The sequence below is a fragment of the Peromyscus leucopus genome, chromosome 5, assembly GCF_004664715.2.
Source record: "Peromyscus leucopus breed LL Stock chromosome 5, UCI_PerLeu_2.1, whole genome shotgun sequence".
Classification (NCBI taxonomy): Eukaryota; Metazoa; Chordata; class Mammalia; order Rodentia; family Cricetidae; genus Peromyscus; species Peromyscus leucopus.
This window is the reverse complement of record NC_051067.1, coordinates 39,144,272-39,157,161: the sequence shown is the minus strand read 5'-3', so window position 1 is coordinate 39,157,161 and position 12,890 is coordinate 39,144,272. Positions and strand designations below refer to the sequence as shown.

Here is a 12,890-nt window from a genome sequence, read left to right as displayed (position 1 = left end):
TGGAACTCACTACATAGCCCAGGCTACCCTGGTATTCTTAGCAATACTCTTGGCCTCAACTCTAGTTTCCCAGGTAACTAGATGGAAGCTTTGAGCCACCAAGGCTAGAAATGAAGACAGGTTGATGCAGTCTTTTTAAATAATTTCATGCACAGAAGGTTTATGATAAGGTAGGGCTGAGAGATGGTTCACTGGGTAAGAACACTTGCTGCACAAATGCAAGGACCTCGGTTCAAATCCCCAGCACCCATGGAAAGACCTGGTGATAGCCAGCATGTGCCTGTTTGGGGTGGAGATGCTGGCCATTAACATAGATTTTCTAAGAGACCCTATGCAGAGTGGAAGAGTGAGAGAGGGGCAGAGAATGATAGAGCAGGACACTGACATCCTCCTCTACCACCATTAGCACACGTATAGATACGTGTGTGTGTGTGTGTGTGTGTGTGTGTGTGTATCTCACAAAGGTACATATCCTGGGGAAGTGTTTCAACTCATGATATCACATTGCCTCTCAAAAGCTTTAGATTTTGGATTTTCAGATTACAGTTGTTCAGCCTATGTGCTGACTAGTATTATCAACTTGACACAAGCTAGAGTCATCTGAGAGGAAGGAATCTCAATTGAGAAAATGCCTCAAGATCAGGTTGTAGGCAAGCCTGTAGGGCATGTTCTTAATTAGTGATTGATGGGGGAGGGCCCAGCCCACTGTGGGTGGCGCCATTCCTGGGCTGGTGGTCCTGGCTTCTATAAGAAAACAGACAGAGTAACCCATGAGGAGCAAGCCAGTATGCAGCACTCCTCCATGGCCTCTGCATCAGCTCCTGCCTCCAGGTTCCTGCTCCATTTGAGTTCCTGTCCTGACTTCCTTCAGTGGTGAACAGTGATGTGGAAGCGTACGCCTAATAAACCTTTCCTCCCCAACTTGTTCTTTGGTCATGGTGTTTCATCACAGCAATAGAAACTCTAACTAGGATAGCCCAAATGTCATGCCAATCATAGCTTAATCTCCTTAACGGGTGTTTTTTTGCTTAAGTTTTGTTTGGTCTTGGCTCTCTCTATAGCCCAGACTAGCTTTGAACTCCCAGGCACCCCTCTACTTCAGCTTTCAAAGTGGTAGGACTACAATTGTGCACCACTCTGCCCTCTTGTCTCTGGGTACTTTTTTACATTTATTTATGTGTATGTACATGTGCCACAATGCATGTGTGGAGGAGGTCAAAGGGCAACTTAAGGGAGTCAGGTCTCTCCTTCCATCAAGTGGGGTCCAGGGATTGAACTCAGGTCCTCAGTCTTGGCAGCAAGCATCATTATCCACTGGCCTCCTGACTGGCCCTATTTGGGAATTTAAAGGGAATTCTGCTCTATGAGGGTCTCTCAATCATCTTTGAACATTTCAACCACTTTCCACACACTCAAAGAAAATCATTCCAGTTACGTTCATTTTTCTGATGGATAGATTCCAGAAAGAATCTGCTGGAACCTCCTCACTGCCTGGGCAATCTGTTCTACTCCCACAGATGACTACAAAATACACCAAAACATTAAACATAAACAGACTGTTGCCACTTCATAGCATTTATGAATAAGTTGAAATCAGGTAGACTCAACTGCTCTCTAAGGCCTTCAAGTTCTTCAAGGCCCACATACACATCCCAGATCTGTAGATATAGCATGGTTTCTCTTTCCTTTACATGAACATATTTAACTAAGTTAAATATTATTCCAAAGCTCTTTAATTTGAGGGTGGCAGGGTTTTAAAAAAAAAAAAAAGCATTCACAAGTAAATGGTGGAACAGAATCCAGTGATTTGGAAAATTTCATTTTTATCCGATACCATCATTCTAACACATCATTATTTCCTGGCTATGTTAACACTGGGAATCCAGATGTCACAAGAAGAAATAGCAGAGCCTCCAGAAGCAGTCCCAAGCACTTGGGCAGCAAAATTAAGTCAACTTCCACATACTGAGCAGGATGTTTGTCTGACTGTATCCAGACTCACACTTCTCTTTAAAAATTCTTGCACTGAGGCTAGTGGTGGTGCACACCTTTGATCCCAGCACTGGAGGCAGAGGTGGGTGGATCTCTGAGTTTAAGGCCAGCCTGGTCTACAGATTGAGTTCCATGACAAACCCTGTCTCCAAAAACAAAAACAAAAACAAAAATTCTTGTATTGTCTCCGTAGAACTGCAGGGCATGTTTTTCCAATGACAGATAGGACAGGAATTGGAGAGACAAAGGTAGGTAGAAAGTAAAGCAGAAATGGCCAGATGCTGGTGAAATGAGTTAAAGATGGCTACTTGTAGGAGGACAGGCCCATAGGGTCGAAGAAATTGGCTCAGACCAGTTGCCAAGACATGCACATAACGTACTTCTTTAAGAGCCAACCTGGAGTCTGCCTGAGGGTCCAGCAACAGGAGCTGCCAGAGTGCCTGGTCTCTGCCCAGCCAATGAGGGATGACCACACAGACTAGGTGCTGGGAGGAAGGTATATAAGGCCTACCCTGTTACAATGAGTTCCTTATTGGCCTTCAACAGACTCCCGGTGTCTGTGTCATTGATGCCACACCTTCTCACCCTGTCCCCTGAGGCAACAGCTACTGTGATTTGCATTAAGTGTGCATTCCAAGCATGTGTCTCTAATATGGCATGCTGGGGTAGTGAGACCTTTAAGGGGTGGGGTCTGGTAGTAGGGAATTAAGTCATAGAGGGAAAATATACTCTAAGACAAGATTAATGCTGGTTTCTGGGACTTGGTTCTCTCCAGATAGGGTTTACTAAAGCAAACCCACCCCCATTTGCTTACCCCCTTTTGCATGAGGCTGCCTCTATTTCTGGTTTGTTTGTTTGTTTGTTTTCTTTTTGCTTTTTTCCCATGTAACATAGTCCACAGGGACCTATGTCCTCACCAGAGGTCAGTGAGATAAAGACACTCAATCTTGAAATTTTTCCCTCCAAAAGTATGAGCTAAACAACTTCTTTTCTTTGTAAAGTACCTGGCCTAAGGTGCTTTGTTATAAGAGAAAACTGATTGTGCCAATAGCACTCTAAGAATACAGAAGAATAAAACAAAATAAGCAGACTTGCAGAGCAGAGGCTTCTACTTCCAAAGCAGCACAGAGCGCTCATAACCAGAGGGGAGGAGATGAGTGGAAGAGAAGAGGCAGCTGGTACAGAAGTCTCTGTGAGCCGCTCAGCAGAAGCATCCATCTGGGCTTTACCAAGCAGCTCCACTTTTTAATAGTTCTCGCCTTCTGTTTTTTTTTGCTGAGATGTCAGGAGCCAAAGGAGCCTTGCAAAACATGTGCATGGATTTCCATAGGAGATAAAGAGCTAAGCTTGCAGAGACGGCTGAGGGGGCTGCTTCTGCTCTAGGCCTGCACATATATGTGTGAGAGGAAAATCCTGTAACATGTTTTCTGCCTTCAGCTAAATGACAGCTCAGAGCAGTCATGTGCCACCCAGCTTACACACAAGCAAACTGAAGCTCCAGCCAGACACAGCATTTGCTGTGAGAGCAGGTGCGATACGCTTGGGCCCTAGACTGCTTACTGGCTCTAGTAATAAACCAATGGTGGTTTTGAGACTCAAAACAAAAAAAAATTGCTGTGTGTGTGTGGCAAAAAGACAAAAAGAAAACATCTCCAGTGCGCATACCAGCTCTTCATGCATGTCTCATAGTAAGCTGCTGGCATGAAAATATCTCTGAATGATTTTAAGCCATGGAGAATAACTGAGTTAAAAATCCAGTCCAGTGTGCATCCAAAGCAGTGACTGTCCTCAACAGTCACCATTTAAGCATCTCTTATAACATTTATTTATTTAGTGTGGAGGTGGGAGTGTGTGTTATGGAACAATCTTTTTGTACACTGTGAAGATGTGTCTTGGTCAAAGCACTTTCTGGTTGGTTTAATGAAGAGCTAAATGGCCAATAGGTAGACAGGCAGTATAAGCAGGACTTCCAGGTACAGAGAGGGTGCTGGAAAGAACAGAGGCAGAGAAGCCAGCCAGACACGGTCAGACACACAGAATGAGATAGAGGTAAAAGTCACATGGTAGAACGTAGATTAATAAAAATATGGATCAATTTAAGTTATAAATACTAGTTAGGAACAAGCCTAAGCTATAGGCCAAGCTTTCATAATTAATAAGAGGTCTCCGTGTCATTTTTTGAGAGCTGACTAGCAGGACAGAGAAAGACGTGTGTGTGTGTGTGTGTGTGTGTGTGTGTGTGTGTGTGTGTGTGTGTGTGTATGTTCCAAGGCACGTGCATGTACCACATGAGCATATGGAGGTCAGGGGACAATTTGTGGGGGTCAGTTCTCTCCTTCCACCATGTGGGAGTGAGAATATAAAGTATCCCATCAACATGCTTGGCAGCAGCAAGTGCTTTACCTCATGAGCCCCAGTCCATGATTCAACGATAGCACCCTAACATGACATGCTGCCCACAGCTTTAAGAAGTGAGGAGAATCTCAGAGTGGTAAACCACTTTCCTTCCCATATAAATTCCTCTTGGGCCATTTTTCTTCAAAGTAACTGCATTTTTCATATTTCCATCAATGTTTGTCTTCTAGAGAAATTCACACTATCAGTTTGTTTAGAAGTAAAGAACACTGTTGTAATATACCAGCCTTAACAGCCAATCCTTAAACATTTCACACTCATGAAAGGATCACAGGAAGCATGTCAAAGCCATATTACACAGCCACTATCCTGCTATTACTGTGTATGCTAGTATAGAAGACAGACAAGATTTTTTTAAAGTAGGGAATAATATAATTATTATTTATTAATTCAGATAATTCAGTAGAGCCAGAAATTCAGATTTGAGAACTGTAGTTTCACTTGCATACAGTCAGACAGATTCGTGAGCTTTTTTCCCCCCAGACAGGGTTTCTCTGTGTAGTTTTGGTGACTGTCCAAGATCTCGCTCTATAGACCAGACTGGCCTCAAACTCACCGAGATCCGCCTGGCTCTGCCTCCTGAGTGCTGGGATTAAAGGCGTGTGCCACTGCTGCTCAGCTGGCTGTTTGTTTTTTGAGACAGGTCTTGCTGCTGTGTCAGGCTGGTCTTGAATCTTGAAACCCCATCTCCACCTGCAGAGTCCTGTGATTGCCACAAGCTTGAGGCCAGCCTGAGCTACAGTGTTCTGAGGGTGTCAGGGGGAGTGCCTCCTGTGTGTCAGGGACTGGGGACTGAAGAAGAGTCCAAACCATGGTGACAGCCAAAAAGCTCACAGGTAAAGGAGACAGGTGCGGGCAGCAACGGCCGGTCCGCTATTCCTCTCACTGTCTCAGGACATCGATGTATTTACTACAGCTCGCTCAAATGCCTGATCGCATGCTGCTCAATCACACACTCTCTCTTTCGTATTGCCCTCACTCACTCACTGTCTCCCTGACTTAAATATCACCCATTCTCAACACTGGCAAACATTCCCTAGAATCCCCCAGAGCCCTCAAGCCACGCCCTACTCAGCAGTTCTCCAAAGGAAAACTTCGCTAAGAATCTATCCACACGCTCACTCCTGAGTCATCTGAACAGTGCCTGTGAGCCTGTGGAGGGGGTTTCCATCACACATAACAGGGCTAATCAGGGAAGGAGCCTTCAGAAAGAGGATGGAAGTGCAAGCATCTGCCGCCTTCTGAAATAAGCTGATCATATGGTAGGAAAGTAAATCTCTCCTGGGCCGGGAGATACAATTTCAGTTTTCTCAGGAAGCTAGCCATCAGGCAGTTCTGCAAGACACAGACACCGCTTGAGCTACACAAAGACAAGTGCTATCGGAACGGAGGGCTGGTGGCACAGGAAAGCCGAGGTCCGGAGACGAGGTCCGGAGACGCTTCAGTGGAGAAGGCGGCAGCCCCCATCTGAACGGAGGCAAGGGAAACAGAAAGAAAGACAGAGGACCCGGCCAAGACTCACTGAGATGATATCAGGAGCTTGGTAACTAACTCATGGCTTCTTTCTCGTGAGACCACAAACAACAAAGCCAATCCTTGGGCAATACGGGTGGGCTTTACAGGGTAAGATGAACAGTTCTTCTGGGACAGACTGAGTGCATGCGGCCTGAGGACAGCCCCCTGGAGACGCACACCAGACAGACTAGAGGGGAGAAGGTGGGTCACCAACAGGGGAACGCCAGGAACGAAGGAGCCAATGCTTTATCAAAGCTGCCTAGCTACAAATGGGTGTTACACGAAGTCACATTGAAAACATTATTCTGTACTAAATGTTCTCTGGAAGGAAAAGAAAATCCCCTGATAGCAGAAAAAGAAGCCAACTCCCACAAGTTGTCCTCTGCTGTCTGTGTGTGGCATGCTGTGGAACACACATGACTATACACACACACACACACACACACACACACACACACACAAATAAATAAGTAAATAAATAGATATTAAAATTTGAAATCAGGCTGGTAGGTAGAGTGGTCGGTAGCAGAGTGGTTGGTTAGTGCCTAGGAGGCCCTGAGTTCAAACCCCAGTACCACTACTGAAACAGACTGTTTTAGTTTTAAACACTTTTTGACAAACCTCGGTTCCTTTATGAGAAGCTCACACCCACTCTCTTGGGTAGAGATACCTTTGGTCTGTTTTAGGGTGGTGGGGGTTTGAGACAGTGTTTCCCTGTATAGCTTTGGAGCCTTCCTGGAACCTTCGGTCTTTTTTTTTAAAGCATCTTTCTCAATTTTTATTAAAAGCCCAACTTTGCTTCTGACTAGTCCTGAAATTCTATTCGGTATCAAAGGAACCAATGCTGAGCTTGCCTGATTCGAGATCTCTAAAAGATTAAGGAAACTCCTCACTGCTGAGGGTGACAGGGTAGAGCTGTCCGTCTGTCCCTTCACCTCGAGCAATACATTAAGGGGAAGTCTCAGATATTGGGAACTCAGGTTTTCTCCACATGGTCAGTCTTCTGATGTAGATGGGGTAGCAGGAGCCCCACTGTTACTGAGGTGGCAGCCAGCAGGAAGGGCAGAAACCATACCAAAAAAAACCAGGCACAATCAGAGCTGGAAATTGGCTGAATGTGACAGCCTGGAACAGGGATAGAACAACCCCAGTGATGATCTACTGGAGCCAGCCGTAACAGAAGGACACCTCCAGGTAGTGATCACGGCAGCAGTCTTTTGGACAATCATCACAGCAACACTGCCACGGCCACTAGACACTGTTTCAGACTTCCAGACATGACGACTCTGTGGCACCCCCTTCCTTGTACTTGCCACCCTGCCTCTTCTGTGGAGGAAAGGAGCCATACCGGTTGAGAACGCTTTTGGCAGGTTTAGGTCTCCCTCTTTGCTCCAGGATTGACAGCTCTTCCCTAATTGGTCCTATTCTTGCCTAATTTGCATACAGCCACACCCACACATACGTGAGAGGGGGTATGGGGGGGTTTCAAAGACTCTGAAGTGGCTCTCAACCTTCCTAACGCTGCAACCCTTTAATACAGTCCCTCATTTTGCGACTGTTATGAATCATAATGTAAATGCCTGATCTGAAGGACATCTGATATTTCCCACAGGTTGAGAAGCATGGACACAGCTCCCTGCCGGAAAGCAAGGCTGTCCGTGCCCTCAAGACCTGCTGGAGACAGACTCCCTGCCCCTGGGCTACCACTGCTCTGGCCTGGCAGACCTGCAGCTGCAGGCTGGGTGACTGCTTCCTACCTCAACCTCTCTGTCTTGGCTACAGCAGAGTGACTGATTCCTGACTCAACCTCCAAGATTCAACCTGCGGTTGCAGGCAGGAAGTTGTTTCTGCTGGGCACCTACTGCTTCAGGCCCTCTGAGACCTGCTGCTCCAGCCCCACCCCTCCCCCAGCCTGGGAGAGCTCTAACTCTCCTAACATTTTCCTCAAGTTCTTGGTTTGTATCCTGTTGCAAAGCAAGAATTCAGATCTCTCCCTGTTGCACTGAGGTGACATTCCTGCATGGCGACTGCTTTTCCTGTGTGGTTCCACTGTTAATCTTTTGTTAATGAAAAAAGTCCTGCTTTGTCATCCTTCACTGTCTGCTCACTTCCTTCTTGGACGGGGCAAGGTAGGAAGAACCTGGCCGGAAGGTAAGAGACGCAAGGGTGGCCAGAAACCACTCCAGAGGAAGTGTCCCTTCTGAGTTTCTACCCACGGCCGCTGTGACTGACTCACCCTCACCTCCCAGCCTACCCTGTGGGCGTGTGCTTCTGCAAACATGCACATTGGGACCGGACATCAGCAGCGCTTTCCTTAAAAAACACTCGAGACTTGAAATACTACAGGCAGGCGGCAGGGCACCACCCCAGCCTCCCTTCCCTGTACCACCATGAGGCCGGGCACACACTGCAATCTCAGCAACCAGCCATGCTGAGAATGCTCACTTAGCATGTCTGTGACGGGAACAAGGAGAACCTAGCAGAGCCAAGCAGGTCCACTCAGCGCTCAGCATAAAGCAACAGAAACAGTCCCTAATCCCAATGCCCCCTTTAGCCCTTTGCTATGAAGGCACAAAGATTCCTTTTCCTAAGGCTGGCCTTCCTTCCTTCATGTTCCAGAAAGGGCAAGCGTTCCTGCTCACCACCAGGAAAGAGCCACCACAGGCACACACAGGGACGAGGCTTTAGCCTACCCGGCACCCCTCAGCATGCTCACTGGGCAATGGGAAGGGGTTTCCCACAACCCCTGGAACACATCCTCCTGTCAGGAAGGTATCTTAGCCCAGAGTTTCCCGACAGAAGCCTCTGTCTACATCATAAACCTTAGTCGATCCACCCTCCATTCCAACACCCCACCCCCAACCTGGACTGTTAGCTAAACCACTATCCTAAACCAGACATGGTGACTCATGCCTATAATCCCATCACCTGGGGGCTGCTGCTGAAGAAAGTCCTGGACCAGCCATGGGCTACGTGGTAAAACTGTTTGTTCCCCACCCCCTTCCTGTCCTCCCTGACCCAGAAAATAGGAAGGAAGAAGAAAATGAAGAGATGTTGTAAGAAAAGGAAGATGAGGTAGTAAAGGAGGAAAAGGAGGAGGTGGGGGGTGGGGGTGGTAGTGGTGGAGGAGGTGGGGGTGGTGGTGGTGGTGGTGGTGGTGGTGGTGGTGGTGGTGGTGGTGGTCTAGAGGGCTGAGAAAAGAAGAGGCAAAGGGACAAAGCCAAGAGGAAAACATTTTCACATGTGTGAGTCTGATGAACAAAGTCTTTGCTCTTCCGCAGGACTTACAGTGGGGAGAGGCCTGGAAATATCCTCCGCAAGCAGGTGCCTATGTGAGCCAGCACGTCACTCACGTCCTCAGCTGATGCCATCTTCATGGACAGGCTACACTTCTCAGTTTCTACAACCATCTGCAAGAACAAGGGGCACACTTACCGAGGGGCCGTGTCTTCCCTCTTTAATACCATTATAAAGTGAGGTCTGTAAGGAGCATATATACGGGTGGGGTGTAACCTGGTACAGCAACAATGTAAGTCACCACGGAGGGCTCTCAGAAACTAAAACCATAACCACCGGGGGACACAGCTGTATCACTCTTGAGAATACACCCAAAAGATACTAGATCAGCATACCATATACTTGCACATCCATGTTTATTGCTGGGATATTCACAACAGCCAGGAAATAGAATCAGCCTAGGTATCTGTGGTAGTTACTTTGAATTATCAGTCTGACACAGCCTCAGATGACTGGGAAGAACGTCTTAGTAAGGGTCTGTGTGGGTCAGATTGGGCTGTGAGGAAGTCTCTGGTGGATGTCTGATGTGAAAAGAGGAAGCCTACCATGAGTGGTTCCATTCCCTAAGCAGGAATTCCTAAACAATATTAGAATAGAGAAACAGAGCTGAGTATAAGTAAGCAAGAATCCATTTGTTTATTCTCTGCTCCTGACTAAGGATGTGATCAGGAAACTGAATCGGGATCCCAAAGTCCAAACTGATAGGAATAGAGCTCTCTGGTGATGTGACCACATCCCACACATTCCAGTCTGATCCTATCCTGAGAAACATCTGTCTAAGCTTGTGGTAGCTCTGCTCTGGGATATGACTTCATCGATTTGGCGTTTCTTATTCTTTCTTTTGAAAGTGTGTTTTTAAGATAAGAAATCTTATAAAATACTTGAATAAAAGTTAGTCATCTTTTTCACTAGGATCAAAGGGAAATTCAAGTTATTATTAAAAGGCCAACCTGTCTAAGCAGAGAGAGACCTGCAAGAGAAAACACTGAAAACACTGTAACAAAATCTTCTGCTAGGCTTAATGTCCAAGAGTGGGCTGGAGACCCCAGAAAGAACTGAGATGTATTCCTCACCTAGTCCCAAAAGTAAGTCAAAATCCATCTGAAAAGAGACTGAGCCACAAAACAAGCAACTTACTGATGACGGGAATGTTTCACAAGAAATAGTCACTGGTCACTTTCCTAAAAGATGGCATTATCTTAACCCTCAAAGTCAGTGGTTCTCAACCTGGAAGTTGAGACCCCCAAAGGGTCAATATCAATATTAATATTAACTTCAAATATCAGTTATCCTGCATATCAAATATTTATATCATGATTCATAACAGTAGCAGAATTACAGTTATGAAGTAGCAAAGAAATATTTTTATGGCTGGGGGGTCACCACAACACGAGGAACTGTATTAGAGGGTCACAGCATTAAGAAGGCTGAGGACCACTGCTCTAAGTAGCCATGTACAATGAAATCCACTGGGACTATCACAGTATCTAATCCTCGGCATTTGTTCCTTCTTGTCACTTAAATGTGTATAAAAAAGAAACAGAATTCCATGTGCAATTAGCCAGGGAGAGTAACAAAGCAATGCTCACAGTTTGTTTTAGATTTCCATAAAATTAACCAATTTGAAAAAAAGAATAATCTAAATCAATGTATTCTTGCTAAGGAGAAAAGGAATGGAGAATGTGTTAAAATGCTGAAATCCAGTTAACGATCCTAGCAGTGTTACAAAAGCTCATTTACAGAAAGTTCAGAGGGTTAGCTGCTGTGGGATGTTCTGTATGTCCTGTGGGAGCCTGTTCTCGGGTTCCTCATGGCTTTACCCAGCAGGTCCACATAGAGGATGATTAGGACCATGGGCCTGAGTGCAGGTGTCTGAGATGGTCTGCACTTGGCTGTGCTGGGGGATGGTCTGTATGTCAAGTTGCTCTGATTGGTCAATAAATAAAATCTGACTGGCCGTGGCTAGGCAGGAAGTATAGGCGGGACTAACAGAGAGGAAAAATAAAAGAACAGAAAGGCAGAAGGAGTCACTGCCTGCAGGAAGATGTAAAGTACCGGTAAGCCACGAACCACGTGGCAGGGTATAGATTTGTGGAAATGGATTAATTTAAGATATAAGAACAGTTAGCAAGAAGCCTGCCACGGCCATACAGTTTGTAAAGCAATATAAGTCTCTGTGTTTACTTGGTTGGGCCTGAGCGGCTGTGGGACTGGCGGGTGACAAAGATTTGTCCTGACTGTGGGCAAGGCAGGAAACCTCTAGCTACAGTTAGCTCTCAGTGCTACCTAGCAAGGGAGAGAATTTTAACTCTCAACACATTCTTTAAAAAACTGGTAACAGAAGCTCACATGGTGGCTAACCCCCATAATCGCAGCACATGGGAGGCTGAAGCAGGAGGATCGCCATGAGCTTGAAGTCAGCCTGAACTATACACTAAGTTCCAGGTCAAACTGAGCTACAATTATAAGGACACTGTCAAGAAAGAAATGGGGTGGAGGAGGTGGTAGGGGAAGGGAGGGAGGGAGGGAGGGAGGGAGGGAGGGAGGAAGGAAGGAAGGAAGGAAGGAAGGAAGGAAGGAAGGAAGGAAGGAAGGAAGGAAGGAAGGAAGGAAGGAAAAGAGGGACAGTGAGATTTTTCAGTACTTAAAGGCATCGGCCACCATGCTTAACAACCTGAGTTTGTTCTCCAGAACCCACATGGTGGGAGGAGGGAACCAGCTCCCAAAGGTTGTCCTCTGATTTCCACATGTACATGGTGGCAAGCATGCACACATGTGTATACACATAGGCACACACACACACACACACACACACAAGCCATAAAAAATATAAAATTAATAAGATCTAAAAAAAAAAATGACCCAAGCATGGTAGTGCACACCTGTAACCTCAACACAAGGCTGAAACAGAAAGATAAGTTCAAGGTCAGCTTGGGATAGACATGGGAAGACCAGGAGAAAACAAAGAATGGGAGAGAGGGAAGAAGGGAGGAGAGAGGGAAGCAGGGAGGTGGGAGGAAGGGAATTACAGAATTCTCTAGGTGAAGTCCCACCCTGTCCTGTACACAGTGGTCCAGGAGACATACTGACCGCAGAACAAGGCAGCTGCCCCATGCACAGGGAAGCTTTGTAGCTGGCTTCCTACCAGACTCCACCGTGTTGGGGAGGAGGCTAAGTCAGGATGCTGCTGCCCACATTGGGCTCCTTTGTGTGGTGGTATTGTGTTCCCCGAAATATTGTGCACCCTAATAAACTTATCTGGGGTCAGAGACAGAACAGCCACAATATTAAACATAGAGGATAGGCAGTGGTAGCATACACCTTTAATCCTAGCATTCCAGAGGCAGAAATCCATGTGTTCAGGGATACACGTGAGCCAGGCATGGTGACTCACGCCTTTAATCCCAGAAAGCGAGCCTTTAATCCCAGGGGAGTGGTGGTAGAAAGCAGAAAGGTATATAAGGCGTGAGGACCAGAAACTAGAAGCTTTTGGCCTGGTTAAGCATTCAGGCTTTTGAGCAGCAATTCAGCTGAGACGCATTCTCGATGAGGACTCAGAGGCCTCCAGTCTGAGGAAGCAAGACCAGCTGAGGATCTGGCGAGGTGAGGTAGCTGTGGCTTGTTCTGGCTCTCTGATCTTCCAGTGTTCACCCCAATAACTGGCCTCCGGT

The 12,890-nt window shown here is 46.5% G+C and overlaps 1 protein-coding gene across 11 annotated transcripts in view; it reads right to left on the bottom strand.

The window, feature by feature from the left end:
• Positions 1-12,890, bottom strand: part of Carmil1 (capping protein regulator and myosin 1 linker 1) — a 299,648-nt gene that overhangs the window by 163,156 nt on the left and 123,602 nt on the right. For all 11 annotated transcript variants that reach the window (XM_028880526.2, XM_028880554.2, XM_028880547.2 and 8 more), the window contains exon 5: positions 9,211-9,332. In XM_028880526.2, the coding sequence (XP_028736359.1) occupies positions 9,211-9,332 (122 nt within the window). The remainder of the gene's footprint in view (positions 1-9,210; positions 9,333-12,890) is intronic.